At 45.2% G+C, this 27805-nt stretch overlaps 1 protein-coding gene across 1 annotated transcript; it reads right to left on the minus strand.

Annotated features, from left to right (window-relative positions):
• Positions 1 to 16938: 16938 nt before the first annotated feature.
• On the minus strand, positions 16939 to 20929 carry LOC110145322 (small integral membrane protein 10-like protein 2A). The gene has a single exon (XM_070463239.1). The coding sequence runs from the start codon at positions 20658 to 20660 to the stop codon at positions 20424 to 20426; it is 237 nt and encodes a 78-aa protein (XP_070319340.1). The 5' UTR covers positions 20661 to 20929; the 3' UTR covers positions 16939 to 20423.
• Positions 20930 to 27805: the final 6876 nt, after the last annotated feature.

The raw sequence follows: 27805 nt of genomic DNA on the forward strand, positions 1-27805 counted from the left end.
AAATAGCAGTGTAAATTATCTATGCTTTAATTAAAAAAAAAGAAGCCTGAAGATGACCACTGGAGTAAGCTTACATTTTAGCATATATATGGCCACAAGATGATGATGAATGCTGATAGAAGGCAATTATTCATTTCCCTGACTCCTACATAAACTGACCCAGAATGGATGCTTCTAGAGAATTCAAAAGCATGAAATAGAGAAACTATACCACCCTTCTTCATGCGACTTCAAGCTTATCCTTCTTCCAGCTGCAGAAGAAATAAAAAAGTTAAAATCTTTGTGTCGTGTCTGCAGCATGAATATGACAACTTCGAAGGAGTATACTGCAGTGTGAGACTAGATTCCCACTGCAATAAAGTCAAGGTTCAGTGTAAGACAACAAGCATGATGATGCCAGCTGGAAAATGTGTAAGTTCGGTGTCCTAAACAACAAGCTAACAAGAAGAGCAATGGCTCCTGGAATACAGTCACTGGTCAATGTAGACAGTAAACATGATGTTGACCACTTGTGTAAGGATAATGTTCAGTGTGAGACAAAAAGCATGCTGATGCCTACTGAAATAAGGTTAAGATTCAATGTGAAATGACCAACATGACAATGAAGACTAGGATAAGGTGAAGGTTCAGTGTAATGTAATAAGCATGAAGATGGCTACTGGAATGATTTCTAGGTTCATTGTGGGGCTATGAACAAGAAGGTGACTGCTGGAGAAGTGTAAGTTTCAGTGTGTGACAAGCAGGAAAATGTCAGCAATAAGCTGTGACTTTAAATATGATCATGAATGCTGGAATAATCAATTCATCTGTAGAGGTGGAGATAGAAGTATTAATAGTACTTAGAGGATGTTTGAGAAGATTAAGTGAGATAGATGAAAAAAGCTGAGCACAGATCTTAGTCCTAGTAAGTTTTAAGTCATCATTTTCTTAGGATCATCACTTCCACCCCCACCAATAGCACCATCACAGTGGTTAGTGCCAGCAAACTGGTGCCTCTTTCAAAATGACTATTGCCGCCTGCATTCCTCTATTGGCTGGATTTAACAAGAACCCTTCTTTTAGGAAAGTAGACACACAGTTACATTGTTTTCAGTGGCTAATGACTCCCATCTGTGGTCAGAACTTAGGCTCCAGAGAAACAACACAGTCCCTTGGAGGACTGAAGATGGCGTTCAAGTTGGGAAGGAGAGGCATGAAGTTTCCAGCAGGGATTGAGGGTAGGGTAGGGTACATTTTCCCTATCTCTAATTTCTTTTTCCAATTAAGGTTTCTCCCTCCACCTGCAATGCAGGAGACCCCAGTTCGATTCCTAGGTTGGGAAGATCCCCTGGAGAAGGGAAAGGCTACCCACTCCAGTATTCTTGGGCTTCCCTGGTGACTCAGGTGATAAAGAATCTACCTTGTAATGCAGGAGACCTGGGTTCGATCCCTGGATAGGGAAGGTCCCTGGAGACAGGAACGGCTACCCACTCCAGTATTCTGGCCTGGTGAATTCCATGGACTTTACAGTCCATGGGGTCGCAAAGAGTTGGACACGAGTGAGCGACTTTCACTTTCACTTTCTGTTGCTCACACATACACAAATCCTGACTTTACAAGGATCCTGAGAGAGACAGACACTGAGCAGCCAACAGTTAAAACGATAAATTGGGTCTGTTGTGTACACAGTACATTTAGACAAGGAACAAAGCTACGCTCTGAGTGGGAGGCTGCACAGAGTCCTTTGTGCAATATGAATAGTCCTGCTTCTCTCACTACTCCTTTCCCACCATGCTTCCAGCTGACATGTCTTACCTGTCTCCTTTAGTGAAGTTGTTGCACAGACATCAATCACTGTCATCAGATGGAGAAGAATACAAGCCAGGTCGGACTGGAAGGAGAGCTCTAACAGAAGCTCACAGCTCTGCTCTTTGGAAATCTAGTGGTTCCTAGGCTAGTCTGTGCCACTTTATACAACAGTACAGCAGAGACAACTAGACCTTCTTCTTTGTCTAGTCAGGGAGTTATGAAAACCTAACAAGAAATACACTAAAATGATAACAGTGGGTATATTCTAGGTGGATGGATTTTTTGGTGATTTGAAATGTCTTTATACACTTTCAAAATCTCTAGACCTTTCACATAAGTACATATTTCATCTATAGTTAGACAAGTGGTTTCAAAAAGAATAAAAATTGAACACATCCAGCCTTTTTTGTGTGTTTTGCTTTTTCAAGTACTAGCAAAATTGCATTCTACATAGATAATCCAGAGAGTTGAAGTCAATGGCTTTGCCCCAAGTTGGCAAAAATCTTCACCCAGTCTTCAACTAATTAATCACTGCCTGGAAAAGTTCCAGGCTTCCCAGGTGACTCTGGTGGAAAAGAACCTACCTGACAATGCAGGAGATATAAAAAATGCTTGTTTGATTCCTGGGTGGGGAAGATCCCCTGGAGAAGGGAATAGGTACTCACTCCAGTATTCTTGCCTGGAGAATCCCCAGGGACAGAGCCTGGTGGGCTACAGTCCATAGTGTCACAAAGTAACTTTATATAAAAAGAGAAAGAGTAGAGACCTTTCTAGCACTTCCAGGTAACAGGCACCCTCTGGCCTGCACAGAGTTCACACTCTGAAAAGTTCTCACAGGTGTGGATGTGAAGCCATGTCAGCCTCCACGTAAGGTGTCTGAGTTGACCAGAGCAGAACGTCGCTCCCAGCAAGGAAAAGCCTGGTGTCCTGGGCTGCCTCTTGCTTCACAGCAGGACTGAATACACGTGATTTCCAAAGAGAAGCCCATGTAATCTCTGAGGAAATTTGCTGTTCTGGGAAAGAAAACAATGAAAGGAAATGATGAAAAAGTCTAGAAAGCTTGGAAGGAAGTGGGAAGAGAGTTGAGGGATGGGGAGACAATCAGATACGAAGAAATGCTAAAACAAGCCCCATAATGTTCTGCTCCAAAATAAGGATATAGCGTACTAATCCCTTGAGCATCTCCTGTGTGCTGAGCATTTTATAAAGATAATAGCACTTGATCCTCAGGACATCACTGATGGCAAAGTATGGTTCCCATCTTGTGGCTGAGGAAACTCAGGCTTGAAGATTAGATTTAGTGAGAGTGAGCCAAAGGTCCTTCTATTACCAAAACTGGGGGGTCTGGCTGCTCGCTGATCAAAAACCAATAAAGAGGACAGGTGGGTAGAAAGGGAAGTTTGCTTTATTTTGGATGCTGTCAATGGGAGGTGGGAGGTGGGGAGATAGGTGAGTGGGGGAGGTGGGAATGGGGGAAGGGTGGATATCTGTCTGTCCAAAGGCTGACTTCCCCCTCCCCTGACAACCAGTGGGCAAGAGCTTTTATAGATGGAGGGAGGAGCTACATGCAGAAACAGCACAGTCAGCTCTGACAGTCATCTTGAAATTGGCCATGGTGGTCTGACCAGCATCATCTTGATTGTTTTAAGTATAGTTAATCTTCAGTTCCAGGCTTCCTAGGTGACTCTGGTGGTAAAGAACCCACCTGACAATGCAGGAGACATAAAAGACACAGATTCGATCCCTGGGTGGGGAAGATCCCCTGGAGAAGGAATGGCTACTCACTCCAGTATTCTTGCCTGGAGAATCCCCATGGACAGAGGAGCCTGGTGGGCTACAGTCCATAGTGTCACAAAGAGTTGGACATGACTGAAGTGACTTAGTACGCAATCTTCAGTTCCAGGGTCGATTTGTTCCCATTTCCTCGAGGCCATTTCTCAGACCTGTGGCAGCTTATGTTATGAACCCATGGAGGAGGGTGTGGCAAACCACTCCAATATTCTTGCCTGGAGAATCCCATGGACAGAGGAGCCTGGCAGACTACAGTCCATAGTGTCGCAAAGAGTCGGACACAACTGAACGGACTTAGCATGCATATGCTATGGCTACAGTCTGGTCATCATGTAGTTAACTTCTTCCACCTGGTGGGGGTTTCAGTATCTACAAGACAGCTCACAGGATATGGCTCAGAATATTATCTGTAGCCCTTGAGAAGGAACTAAAGGTCCTTGACTTTGCTTACTGACTAAACTGTTATTGTTTTGTCCTGTTTGACTGTTTTCCTTTGTTTCTGCATTTTCTCACTTCTCTGATTAAACTTATTCTTTGGCTAAAGTTTTTCCACAGACAAAAGGCAGGTGGAGGACATGGGGAGAAGGACCATAGGGTACTGCTCTGTTTCATTTCCAACTCAGATAATGGAGACTCATAGATGGACATGGTTTGTGATCTCAGCAATGTCTGCAAAGCAAGAATGGACAACAGTGTATCAAAGGTAAAGATGTGGAGTAATACTGATGTATATAGTACTTTGATTGTTGATCTGTGCCTTCAGGACTCCAACCACATGCCTACCACACCATTTCAGGGGGAGACTTGCAGAGCATGGTCCCCACTCCCCATTAGGTGCATGGGTCCCATCTTTCCCCTTTGCCATGGATAGCACTGGTTTTAAATAACATTTAGAGAGGTCTCTGGTGGTCCAGTGGTTAAGACTTTGCCTTCCAGTGCAGGGGGTGTGGGTTCGATCCCTTGGTCAGGGAGCTAAGATCCCACATGCCTTGCAGCCAAAAAACCAAAACATAAAACAGAAGCAATATCATAGCAAATTTTAAAAAGTCTTGAAAAATGAAAAAAAGACTAAATATGGTCCACATCAAAAAATTCTTTTTTGTTGACTGATTAATTGGATTTTAAATTTAATTAATTTTAAAAACATCTATTTCTGCTTTATTGACTATGCCAAAGCCTTTGACTGTGTGGATCACAATAAACTGTGGAAAATTCTGAAAGAGATGGGCATACCAGACCACCTGACCTACCTCTTGAGAAACCTATATGCAGGTCAGGAAGCAACAGTTAGAACTGGACATGGAACAACAGACTGGTTCCAAATAGGAAAAGGAGTACATCAAGGCTGTATATTGTCACCCTGCTTATTTAACTTATATGCAGAGTACATCATGAGAAATGCTGGGCTGGATGAAGCACAAGCTGGAATCAAGATTGCCAGGAGAAATATCACCTCTCAGATATGCAGCAGATGACACCACCCTTATGGCAGAAAGTGAAGAGGAACTAAAAAGTCTCTTGATGAAAGTGAAAGAGGAGAGTGAAAAAGTTGGCTTAAAGCTCAACATTCAGAAAACAAAGATCATGGCATCCGGTCCCATCACTTCATGGCAAATAGATGGAGAAACAGTGGAAACAGTGGCAGACTTTATTTTGGGGGGCTCCAAAATCACTGCAGATGGTGACTGCAGCCATGAAATAAAAAGACACTTACTCCTTGGAAGAAAAGTTATGACCAACCTAGACAACATATTAAAAAGCAGAGACATTACTTTGCCAACAAAGGTCCATCTAGTCAAGGCTATGGTTTTTCCAGTAGTCATGTATGGATGTGAGATTTGGACTATAAAGAAAGCTGAGCACTGAAGAACTGATGCTTTTGAACTGTGGTGTTGGAGAAGACTCTTGAGAGTCCCTTGGACTGCAAGGAGATCCAACCAGTCCATCCTAAAGGAGATCAGTGCCTGGGTGTTCACTGGAAGGACTGATGCTGAAGCTGAAACTCCAATACTTTGGCCACCTCATGCGAAGAGTGAGTCATTGGAAAAGACCCTGATGCTGGGAGGGATTGGGGGCAGGAGAAGGGGATGAGAGAGGATGAGATGGCTGGATGGCATCACCAACTTGATAGACATGAGTTTGAGTAAACTCCAGGAGTTGGTGATGGACAGGGAGGCCTGGCATGCTGCAGTTCATGGGATCGCAAACAGTCAGACATGACTGAGTGACTGAACTGAACTGAAAGCTTTTGATTTCTCCTTCATATCTGAACAAGATCCTTGCTGGATAGAGTAATCTTGGTTGTAGGTTTTTCTCTTTCATCACTTTATGTCCTGTCATTCCCTTCTGGCCTGAAGAGTTTCTATTGAAAGATCAATGGTTATACTTATGGGGATCTCCTCATGTGCTATTTTTTTGCTTTTGCCTTGCTGCTTTTAATATTCCCTCTTTGTGTTTGATCTTTGTTAGTTTGATTAATACGTGACATGTCTTGTGGTGTTTTGCCTTGGGTTTCTCCTGTTTGGAATTCTCTGGGTTTCTTGGACTTGGGTGGCTATTTCCTTCCCCATTTTAGGAAAGTTTTCAACTATTATCTCCTCAAGTATTTTCTCATGCCCTTTTTTTTTTGTCTTCTTCTTCTGGGACACCTATGATTCAAATATTGGGGCATTTAACATTGTCCCAGAGGCCTCTGAGGTAGTCTTCATTTATTTTCATTCCTTTTTCTTTTTTCCTCTCTTTATCATTTATTTCCACCATTCTATCTTCCACCTCACTTATCCTCTCTTCTGCCTCAGTTATTCTACTGTTGATTCCCTCCAGAGTGTTTTTAATCTCAGTTATTGCATTGTTCATTATTGATTGACTCTTCTTTATTTCTTCTAGGTCCTTGTTAAACATTTCTTGCATTGTCTCAATCCTTGTCTCTAGTCTATTTATCTGTAACTCCATTTTGTTTTCAAGATTTTGGATCATCTTTACTATCATTATTCTGAATTCTTTTTCAGGTAGATTCCATATCTCCTCCTCTTTTGTTTGGTTTGGTGGGTTTTTATCATGTTACTTCACCTGCTGAATATTTCTCTGCCTTTTCATTTTGTTTAGATTGCTGTGTTTGGGGTGCCCTTTCTGCAGGCTGGAAGTTTGTGGTTCCTCTTAATTGTGGAGTCTGCTCCCTGTGGGTGGGGTTGGACCAGTGGCTTGTCAAGGTTTCCTGGTTGGGGGAACTTGTGTCTGTGTTCTGGTGGGTGGAGCTGGATCTCTTCTCTCTGGGAGGCAAGGAAGTGTCCAGTAGTGAGCTTGGGGGGGGGGTGTCTATGGGTTTGGTATGCTTTGGGCAGGCCATCTTTAAATATTCAGGCATGTGTTCCTGTTTTGCTGGAGAATTAGCATGGTGTGTCTTGCACTGGAACTTGTTGGCTCTTGGGTGGAGCTTGGTTTCAGTGTAGGTATGGAGACTTTTGGGGTGAGCTCTTGTCTATTAATGTTCCCTGGAGTCAGGAGTTCTCTGATGTTCTAAAGTTCTGGAGTTGAGCCTCCTGCCTCTGGGTTTTGGTCCTCCTCTTACAGTAGCCTCAAGACTTCTCCATCCATACAGCACAGAAGATAAAACCCCTAGGTTAATGGTGAAACAACTCTCCACAGCCAGGAATACCCAGAGAGATTCACAGAGTTATATAGAGAAGAGAAGAGGGAGGAGGGAGATAGAGGTGACCAGGAGGAGAAAAGGGAGAGTCAAAAGGGGAGAGAGCAATCAAGCCAGTAATCAAATCCCTAAGTGAAAATGGATACTGAAGATTAGATTCTTAAAGGTACAAAATTGATAACAAATATCAAAAAGCAAAGATTAAAAACCTAGAATAGAGGTTAGACTCTCAAAAATACAATATAAAAAATACAAAACAAAATCAATCACAAAAATTAAAAAAATATATATGGAATTGTTTTTTAAAAATAGTTTTTTTTAAAAAAAGAAAGGTAATAGTAGGCTATAAAAATGAAAGTTAAAGGAGTAATAAAGAACTAAAATTTTTAAAAATTAAAAGTGATAATAGTAAAAATATATCTAGGAATTTCTCTGGAGCTTTTGTGGGCAGTGTGGGGTCAGTTCAGTGTCAGATAACCCCTTATTCTGGCTTGTATATCTGGCATATATATCTTATATATATTCTGGCTTATCTCTGGCTTGAGACCTTGTTTTCAAGGTCTATAGGTGTCTCTCAAGTGCACAGTCTCAACATTAACTGCAGGGTTTTAATCTGTTGCACTGTCACTTCCAGAGTGGTTCCCCCTTCTTTGTTTATTTTGGCTTCCTCTGTTTGCAAGTCTCTTCATGTCTAATTTCTGCCCTGACACAAGGGGGTGAAGGTGGCCACTTATTTAGGCTCACTTGTTCAGTTGTGTTGTGGGGAGGGAGGGACACTGCAAACAAATACCACTGGCATGTGTGGGGAGTGCTTGCAGTGTATGGACCACACTGGGTTTGCCACAGCTCAAGGCAGCGTGTACTTCCTGGGTCCACACTGCTCAGGCTCCAGGGTGCTCTGCAAGGGCACTGTCCCAAGTGGGCCCTGCATTTTGTGCACTTCCCAGGTCTAAGCCGCTCAGGTTCTTGGGTGCTTTGCACGGGCACAGACCCAGATGGGCTGTGCGTTTTGTGCCTTTCCCAGGTCCGAGCAGCTCGGGTGACTGAGTGCTTGGTGAGCGCACTGTCCCAGGTGGGCCATGCATCTTATGCACCTCCCTGGTCCTGGCCACTTGGTTTCCTAGGTGCACCGTGAGAGCACAGCCCCAGGTATGCTGTGTATCTCCTCTGGGGAGCTGATCTCAGGTTGTGACACTCCTGGCAGATGTCAACCTCCAGGATCCCAGGAAGACATGATTAGCAACTGGGAGCCTGCTCACAGTTTGGTGGAAGATGCAGTCTCTGGGGCTGAGATTGCAGCAGCCCCTTGCCTTCTGGTTCTGGCTGTCACACACCTGCCTCTCTGCCTCTGGGGAGGGAGGGCCCTAAACGGCAGCTGGCTTGCTCTCATTTGGTATTCGCTCAATTCTTTCTTCTGTGAGCACACCAGAGGTCATTGTGTGGCATTAGAGCCTTTCACAGGAGAGATTTTTTTTTTCATCTCTCTAGCAATCCCATGGTTTAGGTAGCTATCTCACATTGGCTTCCTCAGATTGTCCTCGGGGCATTCAGGACTGGTCCTTACCCTAAGGACCGATGATGCAGCCCATACCTCCCAGCCCAGCCCCCACTTGCTGGTGGAGGAAGTGAATGTCTGTGCCACTTCTCCATCTCTGCTTGTAGTTGTGGTTAGGTGCATATTCTGTAGGGTATCCCCCCATCCTGTTACGTTGCCCTCTGAGATCCCAAAACTCCCCACAGACACACCTATGAAAGGGTTTTCTACTATGTGGAAACTTCTTCACGACTCCCTTTCCAGGATGGGTCTCTGTCCCTAAATCTTTTGTCTCTGTTTTCATCTTTTATATTTTGTCCTACCTCCTTTTGAAGAGATTGGGCTGCCTTTCTGGGTGCCTGGTGTCCTCTGCCAGTGTTCAGAAGTTGTTTTGTGGAAGTTGCTCAACATTCAAATGATCTTTTGATGAATTTGTGGGGAGAAAGTGGTCTCCCTATCCTGTTCCTCCACCATCTTGGGACCATCCCCCTTCTCTTTCTTACCTTGCCCATATCAAAACTGCCTGTGCTGGATGACTGTTCCTGTACCTGAAGGTCATGGACACACAACACCCACAAGGCTTTATGATGTCCTTCAAGAATTCCACATGCAGATGGCGCTGCCCACTAGTTTTTCCAGTTATATAAGGATCTACAGTCTCACATCGACATATACTCCCCCTACTTTCTTCCTGTACCCCAACACCTCTCTTTTCTTTCTTATCTTGCTCTTCTGAAAACTGGGTGTGCAGGAGGAACTGTCCCTGTGATTGAAGGCCTTGGAAACACAATACCCACAGGCTTTTCTGATTTAGTTCGATGAATCCACTAGCAGATGGTGCTGCTCCTCTACATTTTCTGAATTCTATGCAGCTCTACAGCCGCACATTGACATTTACTCTCCCACTCCCTTCCTGTGCCCCGAGACCTGTCTTTTCTTTCTTCTCCTGCCCTAATCAAAAGTGACTGTGCAGGAGTGACTCTCCCTGTCGCTGAAAGCCTTGTTGACACAACACCTCCATGGCTTTCAGATTTAGTTCAAGGAATACACCATCAGAAGGCACTGATTCACTAGCTCTTCGAGTTCTACTTGGCTCCACAGTCTCACAATGATATCTACTCCCACTCCCTTCTTGTGCCTCAAGACCTCTCTTCTCTTTCTTCTCTTCTCCATATCAAAATTGTGCAAGGGTGACTGTCTGTGTCTGAAGACCTTAGCAACACAACACTGCAAGGGATTTCTGATGTAATTCAAGGAATCCACCAGCAGATGGCTCTTCTCCACTAGCATAGAAATTGGAAACACATAATCAGTTAATAGGTTCTTTTTAATTTTTTACTTATGTATTTTTATTTGACTGTGATGGGTCATCCTTGCTTCAGCGGACTTTTTTATAGTTGCAGTGATCCAGGACTTCTCTTGGTTCAATTTCATGAGCTTCTCATTGCTGTGACTTCTCTTGTTTCCTGGCAGAGGCCCTACGGTGTGATGGCTTCAATAGTTGTGGCACCCTGGCTTAGTTCCCCCATGGTATATAGGGTCTTCCTGGACCAGAAATTGAACCTCTGTCCCCTGCACTGGCGGGTGGAATCTTAACCACTGGACCCCAAGGGAAGACCTGGAAGGTGAAGTCTTAACTACTGGACCACCATGGAAGTCCCACCAGGTCATAGATTTAGATGCAAAGACATATGACGGGAGCTTGGTCCAAGAAACAAAGCATGAACAGGGTACAACTGACCAGAATCGTGAAGAAATGCCTGAGCTGAAAATCAGGCAATCTGGCTGCTAACCTTGAATCTCCCACCCACTAGTTCTATGGCTTTTGTACATCATTGTGAGTAAAATACAGTTCACTTATGTTAACCTCTTGGCCCTCAAGCTACCAGGGAGAAGTGCTTCTCAAATTTTAATGTGCACTGGAATCACCAGGTACATTATGAAAGTGCAAGTCCCGGTTCAATAGGCCTGTGATGGAGACCTCAGAGTCAGAAATTCCCAGGTGATGCTAATGCTGCTGGTCCCGGGACCACACTTTGAGTAGCAAGCAAGCATACACTACAAAAGTGGCTCAAGGGCTCTCACTGCTGGTGTGGATGGAAGGTCAGAGGCAGAACTTTATTCATCACACCCTCACAAGCTTCAGCCAGTGCCTTGCCTTTTGAGGTTCTGAGACTGTGGAGCTCGTCTGATCAGCTCTGAATCAAGCTGATCACTAACAAAGACTGATCCTAGCAGATAGACTGCTTCCACGTGGTCAGTGTTCCCCTTGGTCAGTGTTCATTGATGTAAAATGAGTTGCCAACACCTCCCCAGGGCTTTCTGGTGTAGTTCATGATATCCACCAGCAGATGGCGTTGTTACACTAGGTTGTCGAGTTATACTAGGCACTACGGCCTCATATTGACATCCGCTCCTCCCACTCCTATGCTGTGCCCCAAGACCTCACTTCTCTTTCTCCTCTTGCCCTTATCAAAACTGGCTCTTCTCAGGTGACTGTCCCTGTTGTTGAGGCCTTGGGAACACATCTCCCCCAGACCTTTCTGATGCAGTTCAAGGAATCCACCAGTAGAAGATGCTGCTCAAATATATTTTCGAGTTATACAAGATTCTATAGCCTCACATTGACATCCACCACCACCCCCACTCCCTTCCTGTGCCCCAAGAGCTATTTTCTCTTTCTTCTCTTGACCTTATCAAAACTGGCTGTGCAGCAGTGACTGTGTCTGTGGTGAAGCCTTTAGAAACACAACATCCCAAGGGCTTTCTGATGTAGTTCAAGGAATCAACCAGCAGATGACTCCACTAACATAGATATCGGAAGCACATAATCAGTTCATAGGTTCTTTATAATTTTTTATTTATTTATTTACTTTGGCTGTGCTGGGTCTTTGTTGCTGTGGGGGGCCTTTCTCTGGCTGCGGTGAGTCAGGGATACTCTTTTTTGCAGTGTTCAGACTTCTCATTGCCATGAATTCTCTTGTTGCAGAGCACAGGACCTAGGGCACCAGGGCTTCCATAGTTGTGGAGTCCAGCTTCGTTGCTTCGTGGAAAGTGGAATCTTACCGGACCAGGGATCGAGGCCACATGTCATGCACTGGCAGGCTGATTCTCAACCAATGAACCACCTGGGGAGCCCCTGAGGGTGAAATCTTAACTACTGGACCTTCAGGAAAGTCCCACAAGTCATGGATTTAGATGCAAGGACATGTGACAGGGGCTTTGTCCCAGAAACAAGGCATGAACTTGTCCTCTGGGATGAGAGGGGAATCTGCCACAGGGTGCAACTGACCATAATAGTGCAGAAAAGCCTAAGCCGAAAGTCAGGAAACCTGGCTGCTACCTTTGATCTCCCACCCACTGGTTTTGTAGCTTTGGATACATCGTTATGAATCTTCCTTAGTTTGTTTGTAAAACACAGTTCACTTACGTCAACCTCTTGGCCCTAAAGCTTCCAGGGAGTAGTGTTTCTCAAACTGTAATGTGCACTGGAATCACTAGACGTATTATGAAAGAGAAAGTCCTGATTCAATAGGTCTTTGGTGGAGGATTCAGAGTCACAAGTTCCCAGGTGATGCTTATGCTGCTGGTCCCTGGACCACACTTTGAGTAACAAGCAAGCATGGACTACAGAATTGGCTGATCCACTAGGTTATCGAGTTTTACGAGGTGCAATATTGAGTGATTAAGAACCTATGAATTGATTATGCGCTTCCGATTTCTATGCTAATGGAGCAGCGCCTTCTGCTGGTTGATTACTTGAACTACATCAGAAAGCCCTAGGGGTGTTGTGTTGCCAAGGCCTTCAGTGACAAGGACAGTCACCACGCACAGATAGTTTTGTTAAGGGCAAGAGAAGAAAGAGAAGAGAAGTCTTGGGGAACAGGAAGGTAGGAGGGGGAGTAGATGTCAATGTGAGGTTGTAGAGCCTCTGTTTTAGCCATTTCACTGTGATTCCCAGGGTGATAGAATCTTTTTATTATAAGAACAGGCAACCCAAAGTGGGACAATGAACTGCAGTACTTTGCAGGTGGCATGTATTTTGGCTTTTTCTCATATGCATGTCATGATATCTAATTAATTTTTGTATGTTATGTGAGTTTTTTTATTTTAAAGATGTGCTTTTCCAATGTTTCCAGTATTTTGCTGAAAATGTTATTTTTCTCTGTGGTACTGAATTTACATTTCAGTCAAAAGGCAATCGTCTTTCTGACTTACTTCACTCTGTATAATAGGCTCCAGTTTCATCCACTTCATAAAGTAATTAGCCTCCAATTAAAATAAATAAATTAATTTTTTAAAAAGGCAATCGTCCATATAGTTTTGATTATATTGTGAACTCTCTGTTCTGTTCCATTGATCTATAAAGCTATCTTTATACCAAGATCACACTGGATTATTGTTGATCTATACCAAGTTTTGAAATGAAGTAGTATAAATCCTGCATCTTTGTTCTTTTTCAAAAATTTTGGCTCTCCTTAGTCTTCTGTATTTCTATGGAAAGGTAGAATCACTTTGTCAATTTATCTTAAAAGTCCTGTGACCTGCCTCTTGAGAAACCTGTATGCAGGTCAGGAAGCAACAGTTACAACTGGACATGGAACAACAGACTGGTTCCAAATAGGAAAAGGAGTACATCAAGGCTGTATATTGTCACCCTGCTTATTTAACTTATATGCAGAGTACATCATGAGAAATGCTGGGCTGGAAGAAGCACAAGCTGGAATCAAGATTGCTGGGAGAAATATCAATAACCTCAGATATGCAGATGACACCACCCTTATGGCAGAGAGTGAAGAGGAACTGAAAAGCCTCTTGATGAAAGTGAAAGAGGAGAGTGAAAAAGTTGGCTTAAAGCTCAACATTCAGAAAACTAAGATCACGGCACCTGATCCCATCTCTGCATGGGAAATAGATGGGGAGACAGTGGAAATAGTGTCAGACTTTATTTTTTGGGGCTCCAAAATCACTGCAGATAGTGACTGCAGCCATGAAATTAAAAGACACTTACTCCTTGGAAGGAAAGTTATGACCAACCTAGATAGCATATTAAAAAGCAGAGACATTACTTTGCCAACAAAGGTCCGCCTGGTCAAGGCTATGGATTTTCCAGTGGTCATGTATGGATGTGAGAGTTGGACTGTGAAGAAAGCTGAGAGCTGGAGAAGTGATGCTTTTGAACTGTGGTGTTGGAGAAGACTCTTGAGGGTCCCTTGGACTGCAAGGAGATCCAGTCAGTCCATCCTAAAGGAGACCAGTACTGGGTGTTCATTGGAAGGACTGATGCTGAAGCTGAAACTCCAATACTTTGGCCACCTCATGCAAAGTGTTGACTCATTGGAAAAGACCCTGATGCTGGGAGGGATCGGGGGCAGGAGGAGAAGGGGACAACAGAGGATGAGATGGCTGGATGGCATCACTGACTCGATGGGCATGAGTTTGAGTAAACTCCGGGAGTTGGTGATGGACAGGGAGGCCTGGCGTGCTGTGATTCACGGGGTCGCAAAGAGTCGGACACGACTGAGTGACTGAACTGAACTGAACTGAACTGTTGCTTCATTGGGAATGCATTGAATCTATAGGTCAGTTTTCTAGAGCTCACATCCAGCAATATTGAGTGTTCAAATCTGTGAGCATGATATATCAGTCAATTTATTTATGTTTGTATTATTTAATTCCTTCTGTAATTTTCAGTATACAGGTCTTCCAGAAATTTTGTCAAATTTATCCCAAGGTACTAATATTTCTGCAAAGAAAACATATAAATGGCTACCAAATAAATGAGTAGATGTTCCACATCATTGGAAGTTGAAAGTGTCAGTTGCTCAGTCATGTCCAACTCTTTGCAATCCATGGACTGTAGCCCACCAGGCTCCTCTGTCCATGAAATTCTCCAGGCAAGAATACTGGAGTGGGTAGCCATTCCCTTCTCCAGGGGATCTTCCCAACCAGGGATCAAACCCTGGTCTCCTGCATTGCAGGCAGATTCTTTACTGTCTGAGCCACCAGGAAGTCCAATTTCACATCATTAGCCTTAGGGAAATGCAAATGAAAATTACTGCTTCACACATACTGCTGCTGCTGCTGCTGCTAAGTTGCTTCAGTCGTGTCCGACTCTGTGAGACCCCATAGACAGAAGCCCACCAGGCTCCCCCGTCCCTGGGATTCTCCAGGCAAGAACACTGGAGTGGGTTGCCATTTCCTTCTCCAATGCATGAAAGTGAAAAGTGAAAGGGAAGTCGCTCAGTCGTGTCTGACTCTTAGCGACCCCATGGACTGCAGCCCACCAGGCTCCTCCGTCCATGGGATTTTCCAGGCAAGAGTACTGGAGTGGGGTGCCATTGCCTTCTCTATCACACATACTAGGATAACCATAAATTGGAAAAGAAAAATAACAACTGTTGGAGAAAGTGTGGAATCATCATACATTACTAAGTGGGACTGTAAATGGTGCAGCCTGTATGTAAAACAGTTTGGTGGGTTCTTCAATTAGTTAAACATAGAATTAACATGTGATCCGGCAATTCTACTCCTAGTTGTGGACCCCCAAAATTGAAATCAGGTGTTCAAACAAAACTTGTACTTGCATGTCCATAGTAACCCTATTCACAATGGTGAAAAGGTAGAAACAACACAAATGTCCATGAACATATGAATGGATAAATAAAATGTCGTATATCCATTAAATGGAATATTAGCCATTAAAAGGAACATACAATGATGTGAATGAACTACAAAATATTATGCCAAGTTAAAGAAGCCAGGCATAAAAGGTTACATATCATATTATTCCATTTGTATGAAATACCCATAAAAAGCATATACATAGAGACAGAAAGCATATTTGTATTTGCCAAGGAGTGGGGTAGGGAGGTAATGAAGACTGACACTTAATGCACATGGTGTTCTCATCTGTGGTGATGGAAATGTTCTAGAATTAGATAATGGTGATGGTTACACATTGGGGATGTTCTTCATGCTACTGAATTCTATACTTTAAAATGGTTAAAATGGCAACATTTGTTATGTGTATTTTGCCATTATAGAAGACCCATTTCATCATCAATTTAAGGATTTGTTCATACTTTCTCAATCTGTTCCACTGATCTACATGACTATCTTTGTACAAGATTCATACTGTTTTGATTACTGTGGCTTTATGACTTCTGAAATAGGTATGATAAATCCTTCAACTCTGTTTTCCTTTTTCAAAATGTTTTGGCTGTTTAAGGTGATATAAATGTATATTCTGCATACATTTTAAGATCAGCTTGCCATTTTCTACAGGAAATTCAGCTGAGATTTTGGTAGATATTGAGCTCAATCTACAAATAAACTTGGGGAAGGTTGCCACACTGAGTCTGCCAATCCATGAACTATCTTTATTAAGTTTAAATTTTCTCAGCTATGTCTTATAATTTTTTAGTAATTTTTAGTTTGCAGGTCTTATTCATATTTTATGGGATTTATCCCTAATGTTTTATTCTTTTGAAGGCTATTGTGTATCCATTTGCTTTCTTAATTTCATTTTTGGAATTTTTGGTGCTAGTATGTATAAGTATAATTGATATTTTGATGTTGATATTGTGTCCTGTTGGCCTTGCTAAATTTGTTTACGGGTCTAGTAGCTTTTTTGTCTGTGCTTTACTTGATATTTTCTCCATACAGGATGATCTGTGAATAAATAAAGCTTTATTTTTTCCTTTCCAATCAGGATGGATTTATTTTGTTAGGGTAGGGGGCTTATTCCATTTGCTCAAGCTTCCAGTACAATGATGAATAGAAATGGCAATAGTAGACACCATGAATTGTTCCCAATATTAGGAACATTCTTTTACCATTAAATATTATGTACACTGAGGTTTTTTATAGACTATTGGCCAGGAGAATGAGTTCCTAACAATTCCAATGTTGTTAAAAGATTTTAAAATCATGAATGGGTATTGAATTTCACTGAATCCATTTTCTAAATCTTTTGGAATGATTATGTATTACCCCTTTGTTCTATTAATATGAAGTATAACATTCATTTGTTTCCTGCCATGACCCCACCCGATTATAGCCCTCAGGATGCTCCCCTCCCCCAGCTTCTGGCCACCAGAGTGGGGTGAGCTCACCAACAGCCCCTCTCCTCCAAGGGGGCACCACACCAGAAATAAGAGGCCTCTGTTTTTTTTTTTTTCATTGAACTCAAATAATTTTTTTATTAACTTAGATAGACACAAGATTTGATAACACTGGAAACAAGAACATTTCTCTGACCAGACTGCACTGACTGGTGCAGAGTTCAACACACACATAAAAGGGAAAGCTGTCTTATTCAAGTCGGTGATGGCGTAGAACCTCCACTGCCTGAAAAAGAGACTGCAAATAAATAAAGTGCATAGAGAGCAGCAGAGGCCCAGTGAGGAGATGAGGAAGAAGCGGGAAAGCAGAAGCAGCAAACTACTCAAGATCAAAATGGTAAGAAAAGCAGTGGCAGGAACACATGCTGAGGACATGTCCCTGCCCCTCCCACGGCCAATACCTTTGGGGGCAGACAGCCCCAGTCAGAGCCCCATGGGGAGAGGGGATTCTCTGCAGATGATGATGGGTCTCTGAGCCTGGGGCCCCTGAATCTCCAACATACTTTCTCCACTTTGGGAAGTGGCCTCCCACGGCCCAGGCAGCTCCAACAGAGCTGGGAGCCTGGGGAGGACAGGATGCCCGTCCCCCAGAGCACACCCACTAAACAGCTCAGCGCCTTTTGCAATGCACAGCCACTCCTGTGTGTATAAGCACTCACACACTAGTGCACTCACACACATGCATTCACACTGACACATGTATTCACACCCACACACACACTCTCACACCTGCACATTCACACACAGACATCCATGCACTCATGCATTTGCACTCATACCCACACATTCATCCACACTCACACACCCACACACACATCCCCACACTCACACACTCAAGCCCTCACGCATGTGCATGTAAACTTGCACACACATCCCCACACTCACACATGCACTCAACATGCGCACTCACACACACATTCACACACAGGCACACACATATTAAGTAAAGACCCTCCCTAGTGCCCTCTGCAGACCCTCTCAAAATGGCCCAGGAAGAGGTTACAGCTGGGGATACAGTAACCCAGACGGTGAGATGTGAACTTGAAAAGCGCACACATTTGTGCATCAGCCCCAAGGAGGCCCCTGGTCCTCCGCTCCTCTCCTCCCCTGCAGCCCCATGTCACAGTCTCTCAGAGGCTGTCCCCAGAGCTCCAGGGATGCAGTCCAAAGGCTGGCAGTCTCCCAGAAGTGGTCCTGGAGGGACACAGTTGGGGTGGAGGAGGGGCCACCAAGACCAGGGGTTTCCAGGCAACTTGGCACAAGGGAGGAAGCCATCAGGACCCTTCCGTCTGTGGGAATCTGCGGGGGGCATGTGGTGGCCTGGGTGCAGCCTCAGGCCTCGGGGTGAGGCAGGCAGAGATCTTCAGCCGAGACCCGGGTGGTTGAGGAGGGCACATGGTGTGAGGCTCTGCCCCTCTGTGCTGGGGCAACCAGGCTGCTGTGGTTCTTAGTCCCAGGAACTGAGGACCAGGACCCCGAGCAATCAGTGAGGGAGCAGATGTGGATCTGGGATGGGGGGTGAGGGCCAGGGCCTCTCCCGGCTCCCCTCAGTGCCACTCCTGGTGCACCAGTCAGCAGCACAGCCAGGACCGCTGCAGGCCCATCCAGAGCAGCTGCTCCTGGGTGATCCTAGCAGGAGGGGCAGCCTGGGGACAGAGACACGGGGTCATGCGTGGATCTCAGCTCCACTCCACCCACATGTGTCCCTTCCCTCCTGTTACACTCGGCCCCAGGAGCCAGCCAACACCCCCACCCAAATTGAGAGGTTTATGCCACTCAACACCAAGGGACTCCTGCTTAAGCCTTGGGTGGGGCTTGGGTTGGGGTGGGGAGGCCTGACCGTGTGTGAGGGCCTTGCTCCCCAAGGGGTTCTGAAACTCATCTCTCCTGTGACCATCTCAGCTCAGACTGTCCCCCGGTTCTTCCCTGTGACTTGCCACACACCCCACCTTCCCTACCACGGGCCTTTCTCTCTAGGTCCCTTGGGAGACTGTGCTCCCCTCCCCCACCCCACTGTGCCAGTTCTCCCAGAGACTGGGGGGCAGGTGGGGAATGCAGGCCCAGAGGCAGGTTCAGCTCCCCCACTTCTGATCTATGTGACAAGGGCAAATGTCTCCCTTCCCAGAGCCCAGCAGGTGGGGAGAACAGAGCTCCCCCAGAGTGTCTCTAGCTCCATCCTTCCTTCCTCATGCCAGTACTGGATCACCAGGCCACCCCTCCCCTCGGACTCTCTGCCTGGAAGGCCCTTCCTCTCCTCGGGGGGTCAGGCCCTTCTCTTGGCTGCTCCCCAGGCAGCTCTAGGGTCAGGGGTGTCCCAGGCAGGGATTTGACTCTCTCGACAAGACCACAGAAGGGGCAGTTCACCTGCTATAACACCAGTTCCTGCAAGAAAAACATGGGGACTTGAGAGTTGCCTCCTCGCCCAGAGACGTCCCCGTCTCCCCAGCTGTCGCCTACCCTACAAGCCTCTTCTCCGACTGCTCTCCCAACCCAGCCTGACAGCTGCCCTCCACTCAAGGAGACCCCCACTTTCCCAAATCCTGTGGGACACAGGGGCTGCTGGAGGCTGTCCAGGACTGGAGCAGCACATTCTGTGGCACCAGGAGGGCACTGGTAGGAGGTGGAGGGAGCGTGGCTGAGACGGGGCAGGGCTGGGAGGAACACGTCTTTCCCACTCTTCCCTGTCCGCTGATGCAAAGCTTTGGAGGGTGGAGAGGAGCAACAGAGACAGCAGGAGCAGGCAGAGCAGTCCCAGAGACCCACCAGGAGGAAGTCTTGTGAAGGGCTGAGAAAGAGACAGACCTGGGCTTGGGCCAAGAACACAACCATCCTTCCAGGCTGCCTCTTGAGGGGTCGAGGACAAGTGGGCCAGCATGCGCCCTCTTCTAGGGCTATCTCTGGGCCTCTCCGGGGCCATTTCCCTCCATCCCCCAGTGCTCAGGTGACACCAGCGGGGCCGTGGGCCGAGGTGATCGGTTGACCCTCGGAGATGCCCAGGCAGCCACCTCTCATCCCCACGTTGGATATATGACAAAGGAGTCCGGAGGGCCTGCGTGCACCCTGCCTTGCCTGCCCTCGGCTCGGCAGCTTTCCAGGCTGGCTTCCACGGGTCCCTTCCTCCTCCAAGCCGCCCAGGGGCTGGACATCTAGATATCATGGCAACCGCCTCCCTCCAGCCAGCAAGTCCAACCTCTGGCTTCCTACCTTTTGGGTCAGGGTCAGTCATTCATGTTTCTATTGAAGAATTTCTTCCTTCTGCTGCCGCCTTCGGCCAAAGTGAGGCAACAGGTCGGCTGCACGCAGATAATTTTCTCGAGTCCGACGGAAAGGGCCCTTTTCACTAGTTTTCTGTGCAGTTCGTCACCGGCCGCGACGTGGCTGGCCAGAGCCGGAGCTCTGTGGCTGCGTCCTCCGCGGAGGTCTAGGGCCTAGAGGCTTGGGCCGCCCCTTCCCTGGCATGTCCCGGTGGCCCACGGCCCCATGACCCTTCATGCCGATGCCCCTGCCATCGCGGCCGGGTGGAGGTGGTAGCTGGCGTTCACTCGATCCGCACCTGCAGGCGCACGTTGAGCATCACCGAGGCCACGATGTAGAAATAGGGGAAGTTCATGCGCAGACGCCAGGCCAGGTCAAAGAAGGTGATCAACGTGCGCGTGAGCCCCTTGCAGAAGGCACCGTACGAGCTGCGCATCGCGGCTGAGCGCGCCAGCCGCACTGCCACGCCCGACAGGGCCGCTGCTGCTGCCGCGGCAGACAGAGCCCCCGACGCCGCCATGGGCCCGGGCCGGCGCAGGCTCCGCGGATCGACCGCAACACGAGCTGGCGGTCAGGTGGACTCGATGCCTGGAGCTCCTGGCAGACAGCAGTCCCGTCCCACCCCGCTCCTCCCCGCCGCGCCCTACCCTCGGTCTCCCCTCGGGGGGTGGTCTCCCACTGCCGCCTCTGCCACATCCAAGGCCAGGCCTGAGCTGCCCAGGGACAGCTCCGCCCCCTCGCCTGCACACACTGTAGCGACAGCCAGCGCAGTTCCACCCCTAACGTGGCCCGCCCCTTGCCGGGTACCATAGAGCCGCTGCCAGCGACTCTGACCCACCCCCGGGATCCGCCCTTCCGACAAGCCCCGCCTCCTCCTGGACTCCCAAGAAGAGAGCCGGAGGGCCTGAATGGTTCGGAAAGCGCTGCCCTCCAGGGATCCTTTTGCAGAGTGCGCTATTCTGCAAGGAAAGCCCACCCGGAGCGCTCTGCCCCTTCACACCGTCCTCTTCCCTCTCTGTCTCCGCAGAAAACCGGGGCAGTCAACCCACTGTGTGTGTGTGTGTGTGTGTGTGTGTTAGTCGCTCAGTCGTGTCCGACTCTTTGCGACCCCATAGAATATATAGCCCGCCAGGCTCCTCTGTCTAAGGAATTCTCCAGGCAAGAATACTGGAGTGGGTATCCATTTCCATCTCCAGGGGATCTACCCGACCCTGGGATGGAACCCAGGTCTCCTGCTTTGCAGGCAGACTCCACATTCTGAGCTACCAGGGAAGCCCCAACTTTTCTTTAATTCATAGTTTTTTTCCCTGGTAACTCTGCACTATGGAGTTTCACCAAATCCACACGCACATTTTTTCTCTCTCTGGTATATTTGCTTGATGCTGTGTATTCCTCTATTCTTGAATTGCCCCATTGTCCTTACTTTTTACCTGTTGGGGAGCAAAGACTTTCCCTCTACTCTCTTAACTATATACACTTCATAGGTCAATGAAAAAAAACTGACAACATGCAGATTTACAGAAAATGTATATACACTCCTTAATTTTTAATATTATTTCAGCATGGGCATCATAAGAAAAATATACCCAGAAAGGCAGTGAGATTTGAGACCTTATAATGCCACTTTGCCAAGGATAGGGGAGGGAGGATATGGCAGTCTAGGAGACAGTAAATGATTTATGGAAAAATGAATGACTCCTTAGAAGCATAGATGGGAGATTTGATAGTTTGAGACAGAGTTATCTGGGTTTGGTGTTGACTTCTAGTTCTCCTTGACTTCCCTGGTGGCTCAGATGGTAAAGTGTCTGCCTACAATGTGGGAGACCTGGGTTCAATCCCTGGGTCAGGAAGATCTCCTGGAGAAGGGAAATGGCAACCCACTCTGGTATTCTTGCCTGGAGAATCCCATGGATGGAGGAGCCTGGTAGGCTACAGTCCATGGGGTCACAGAGAGTCAGACATGACTGAGGGACTTCTAGTTCTCCTGTGGTAAGAGTCAATATTTCCTGGTTGTTGAAACTTCCAAGGAGGGGATTTATGACTATTGAGTTCCTTTTAGAAGATCTGTCTTTAGGCAAATAAAGGGATTTAAGAAAAAGTTGTTTTTTCAGAAAAGTGAAAGTGAAGTCGCTCAGTCATGTCTGACTCTTTGAGACCCCATGGACTGCAACCTACCAGGCTCCTCTGTCCATGGGATTTTCCAGACAAGAGTACTGGAGTGGGGTGCCATCACCTTATCCTTTTTCAGATGACTTCAGCTAAAAATAATCAGTATAACTGAAGTGGCATATTTTAAGGTGGCATGTACTAAACTTCTTCATACCTCATAGTGATTTCTAAACACTTGTCTTAATCCTTTGTTTGCCCTGGATACTGCACAGAAATCACTCAGGTTTTCATCTGCCCTCATACATGGCATTTCTTACTGGTGTGTTTAAAAGCCCCTTTGTAGCTTCATTTCATCTTTATTCTAAACCAAGTCCAACCCAAACTTGACCATGTTTTCAAGACTATTTAAAGAAGTGGAAAAATCCTCATGTCTCCTTTTAGTCATAACTTTCAAACCTGTCTTTAAGAGGTAGAGTCACCACGACTCCATCCCAGTTTCACAAGGAGGGCTGATCTGAGTATTAAGGCTTTCTCAAAATGCCTGTTCAGCACACTTGAACATCTCTATGGCATCCATGTGACTTCTTAAGAAACCCAACAGATTTATATACACTGATTAGACAATTGTCCTACCTACATGGTCAAAGGAAAAAAGGCAAACTTGAAGCATCAAGGATACCGAAAGAAGTGGTATGGATCAAGATTAATCTGTGGTTCAGTTTACCACCCATAAATGTATACCCAAATTCTATATTTGTGAATACATCCTTCAGAAGTGAAGGAGAGAGACTTCCCTGGCAGTCCAGTGGTTAGAATCTGCCTTTCCAATGCAGGGAATGTAGGTTCGATCCTTGGTCAGGGAACTAAGATCCCACATGCCTCAGAACAATGAGCCCATGTGCCATAACTAGAGAGACTGTGCCCTGCAAAAGATCCCACATGATGCAACAAAGATCCTGCATGCAGCAACTGACCCAACATAGCCAAATAATAAATAAAGTTAAAAGCAATGCTACTGTAAGTTTAGAGAGTTGTTTCTGTAAACATTAGTAAAATATTTATTGGCAAAAGACCTTTTGTAGCTTTAAAACATCATTTTACTACAGACTGCATTTCACTTATACTGAGGAGATAATGTCACCAATATCACAGAAACTCCAAGTTATCAGGTGATTTTACTTGCAAGTTATTGCCATAGCCTAAGCCCTAAGGGCAGGTCACAAAATCAGGACGAGGAAGGGTTAAGGACTGAACCACGTTATCTTCTGAGAAATACCCCTCTGTTTACAGCCTGCTGTATAACATTAACACTACCAGGAGTAGGGACGAATTCTGTTGAGTAAGGGACAAGTGGGAAAGTAAAATATTCTGATTTGGTCTGACTCACCTTGGTTATGAAACATATCCTCCCCATAGGTCATCTGGAATTACCCAGAACATTACCTTTCTTTCATTCAATTATTCTTCAATGCCAAGAATTGTTCTAGGTGCTAGAAACATAGCAGAGAACAATGCCAACAGAATCCTTGCCCTCAATAAATTGACATTCTTTTTTATGCTGGCAAGTGTAGTCATGGAGATGTTGATTTTTCTGTAGCAGTTTCTCAGTGACCAACCATTAGTTTCCTGGGAGCTGAGAGGCAGGTGCGGTGGTGGTGGCAAGTGACAGCTTCCAGATCCTGAGATGAAAGTTTCAATGAATAAATCCAGCGGCTTCCCCTCCCCACCTTCCTGATTGGCAGAGAAGGCTTCCAAGATGGGCAGGTTTGGAGATGTGACTCTGAGAGTTGCTCCTGAAGGACCAGTCAAGAGTCACATCTCCAGGCCTCCTAGCAATTTTCCCTGGAAGCCTATGCAATCACAACAGAATATGATGTAAATATGCAGCACACAACCCAAGGAGCTTCATGTGACAGCCCTGAGACTAACCCTATTTTCTGGAAACTCAACATTTTATGGAATCCTGAACATTAAATGGTGTAAGAATGAAATTTAAAAAGAAGCCGATATTTGAGTTGAGGGAGACTGGCAGTACATTTGTAAATAAATCAGTAAATAAGATTTTGCAGCTAATGACCAGGACATAAAGAGAATAGAGCAGTATCTGAGTATGTGATAGGATGTTTCATGGTAGAAGGAGGAGAGAACACTTTTATAGAAACCGGTCAGGGAAAAGAACTCTAAGATTACATTTGAGCAGAAATCCAAGGGATTGTGGGAAAGAAATAGCCATGGAAAAGCTAGAGGAAGAGCATTCCAGGCTGAGGAAACAGCGATTGCAAAAGCATTGAGGTTGATTCTCCCTAGGGACTGTTGATGAGGTCTTTGCTTAAGCTCTTTTTGGTGGTAACATATTTTTTTCTGCAAAGAATGTTACAAGTCAGTAAGACAGGGGGATACACATGATGAAATAGTATGCTGTAGTTGGAAGTAAGAGACTAGATGTACACACAGCAACATAGGCAGATCTTGACCAGTGCAAATGAAAAATAGTAAGAAACAGGATGAGACCTATTATAAAGCACTATTCTGGTAAAAATAAAAATACCTACACAGGACGTTGGAAGTCAAGTTCTTCACTGTAAGAAAAAGAAGTTGCAAGTAAGCAAGAAGGAAGGCAAGAATAAACCCTGAGGTCCTGGACCACACTTTGAGTAGAAGGCTAAGTAACATGCCATTTTATGAATCGTTCATAGTTTATGTATGTATGCAGCTCCTCTTCCTAGAGTTATTGGGTGCTGCTATGTGCTGGGTACTGTTCTAGGGGCTTATTGATGGACATAGGGGTTATTTCTAGTGTTTGCTAGTACAAACGGTACTGATGTGAACATGCTTCTACTTGTCTGCTGATGCATATGTGAGTTTCTCTATGGTACACACTGAGGAGTGAAATCCAGAGTCAAAATGTGTGTGCATCTCAACACGTAACAGCTAATTCCAATTTGTTTTCCAAAGTGTCTACAGTATTAATATGCCTTTCATCAGTGGATGAGAATTGTACCAGCACATTCTTTCCTATTCTTGATATAACCAAATCAAAATCTGTGCCAATCTGAGACATGTAAATTGGCTTGTCATTGTCAGTTTAATCTGCATTTCTCCAGTTACTGATGAAACTGAGTATGTTGTCCATGTCTATTGGCAATTTGGTTTCCTCCTCTAACAACTGTTTCTTTCATATGTTCTACCCAGTTTTCTATTGGATTGTTTGGTAGAAATAAAGTTGATTTTTGCATTGACTTTACATCTAGCACCCTTGCTAAAATTTCCTATTAATTCCAGAAATTAATATCTGATTCTTTGTGCTTTCTAAGTAGAAAATGCTATCATCTGTAAAGAATGATTGTTTTGTATCTTCCTTTCCAACCCCAATACTGATTTTTGTTGCATTATAAACCTTGTTAAAACCTTTAGTCTCAGGAGCTTCCCTTGTCTTTATCTTGATCTTAAAGAACATGCTTTTAAAGTTTTACCCTGGATAGTTCTTACTCCAAATATCTACCTCCCTAACTCCCTAACTTCCTTCAAGCCCTTGCTCAATTATTATTTCCTAATGAAGCTTACCCTGACTACCCTATTCTAAAATACAACTCACCAATCCTCCCCAGCACTCCAGAACTTCATTGTCTTGATATATTTTTTCCATGGTACTTGTAACTTTCCAACATACCACATGGTTTCCTTTTTTTTTTTTTTTTTGCTTTTATCATCTACCCTTCCCCCACCACAAGAAGGTTAGTTCTAAGGACCAAGGTTTATGTCTCTTTGTTCACTGATTTATTCTAAGGGCTCAGAAGAGTTATCTGGCTCATAGCATTCAACAAATATTAATTAAATGAATATATAAATGGAAAGTATTTGGCAGAGCAACTGGAAGGCATAGTGATGTAAGCACTTAATAAATAGTAGTAGTGATAAAGAAATAAGTCCATGATAAATTACCATTGGGATCCATAAAGGGAGTCAGAATATAAACGGCAGGTATCAGCCATTCCTAAAATGTTGCATGCCCATAGGACCAACACACTTTACTCAATCAAGTCATTACTTCTGGGTTTTGTTTGCATTTGGTCCCATTCTCATGCCCATAACCACTTGCAGGCAAGGTTCTAATCACAGTCTCTCTGAGAGGCATTGCTACAAGATGTGGAGGCCAGAAGGAATGCATTCTTTCTCTAATATTGGTGGTGGCAGACTAGTTGCAGGCTTAAGGGGTGGAGGTTCCTGCAGCTTTCCTGAATTGCACCCTTACCTGTCAGTCTCCAGCACTGGGGTATCAGGAAAGCTCTATGGGTTCGGCACAGTTTCTTGCACTGTGCTAATTTCTTTGTGGTATCCATAGTCCTTGACCTTTGCTCCTCCAGACCTTAAACAGATTCAGTTCAGCTCAGTTCAGTCGTTCAGTCGTGTCCAACTCTTTGCGACCAAATGAATTGCAGCATGCCAGGCCTCCCTGTCCATCAACAGCTCTCGGAGTTTACTCAAACTCATTTCCATCGAGTCGGTGATGCCATCCAGTCATCTCATCCTATGTCAGCCCCTTCTCCTCCTGCCTCTGATCCCTCCCAGCATCAGGGTCTTTTCCAACGAGTCAACTCTTCGCATGAGGTGGCCAAAGTATTGGAGTTTCAGCTTCAGCATCAGTCCTTCCAATGAACACCCAGCACTGATCTCCTTTAGGATGGACTGGTTGGATCTCCTTGCAGTCCAAGGGACTCTCAAGAGTCTTCTCCAACACCACAGTTCAAAAGCATCAATTCTTCAGTGCTCAGCTTTCTTCATAGTCCAACTCTCTCACATCCATACATGACCACTGGAAAAACCATAGCCTTGACTAAACGGACCTTTGTTGGCAAAGTAATGTCTCTGCTTTTTAATATGCTATCTAGGTTGGTCATAACTTTCCTTCCAAGGAGTGTCTTTTAATTTCATGGCTGCAATCACCATCTACAGTGATTTTGGAGCCCAAAAAAATAAAGTCTGACACTATTTCCACTGTTTCCCCATCTATTTCCCATGAAGTGATGGGACCAGATGCCATGATCTTAGTTTTCTGAATGTTGAGCTTTAAGCCAAATTTTTCACTCTCCTCTTTCACTTTCATCAAGAGGCTTTTCAGTTCCTCTTCACTTTCTGCCATAAGGGTGGTGTCATCTGCATATCTGAGGTTATTGATATTTCTCCCAGCAATCTTGATTCCAGCTTGTGCTTCATCCAGCCCAGCATTTCTCATGATGTACTCTGCATATAAGTTAAACAAGCAGGGTGACAATATACAGCCTTGACGTACTCCTTATTCCTATTTGGAACCAGTCTGTTGTTCCATGTCCAGTTCTAACTGTTGCTTCCTGACCTGCATACACGTTTCTCAAGAGGCAGGTCAGATGGTCTGGTATGCCCATCTCTTTCAGAATTTTCCACAATTTATTGTGATCCACACAGTCAAAGGCTTTGGCATAGTCAATAATGCAGAAATAGATGTTTTTCTGGAACTCTCTTGCTTTTTCGATGATCCAGTGGGTGTTGGCAATTTGATCTCTGGTTCCTCTGCCTTTT

The sequence above is a fragment of the Odocoileus virginianus genome, unplaced genomic scaffold (genome assembly GCF_023699985.2).
Source record: "Odocoileus virginianus isolate 20LAN1187 ecotype Illinois unplaced genomic scaffold, Ovbor_1.2 Unplaced_Contig_1, whole genome shotgun sequence".
Lineage (NCBI taxonomy): Eukaryota > Metazoa > Chordata > Mammalia > Artiodactyla > Cervidae > Odocoileus > Odocoileus virginianus.

Excerpts from the sequence above, each read along its gene's own strand:
- LOC110145322 (XM_070463239.1), bottom strand. The coding sequence starts at position 20,660 with ATGGCGGCGTCGGGGGCTCTGTCTGCCGCGGCAGCAGCAGCGGCCCTG.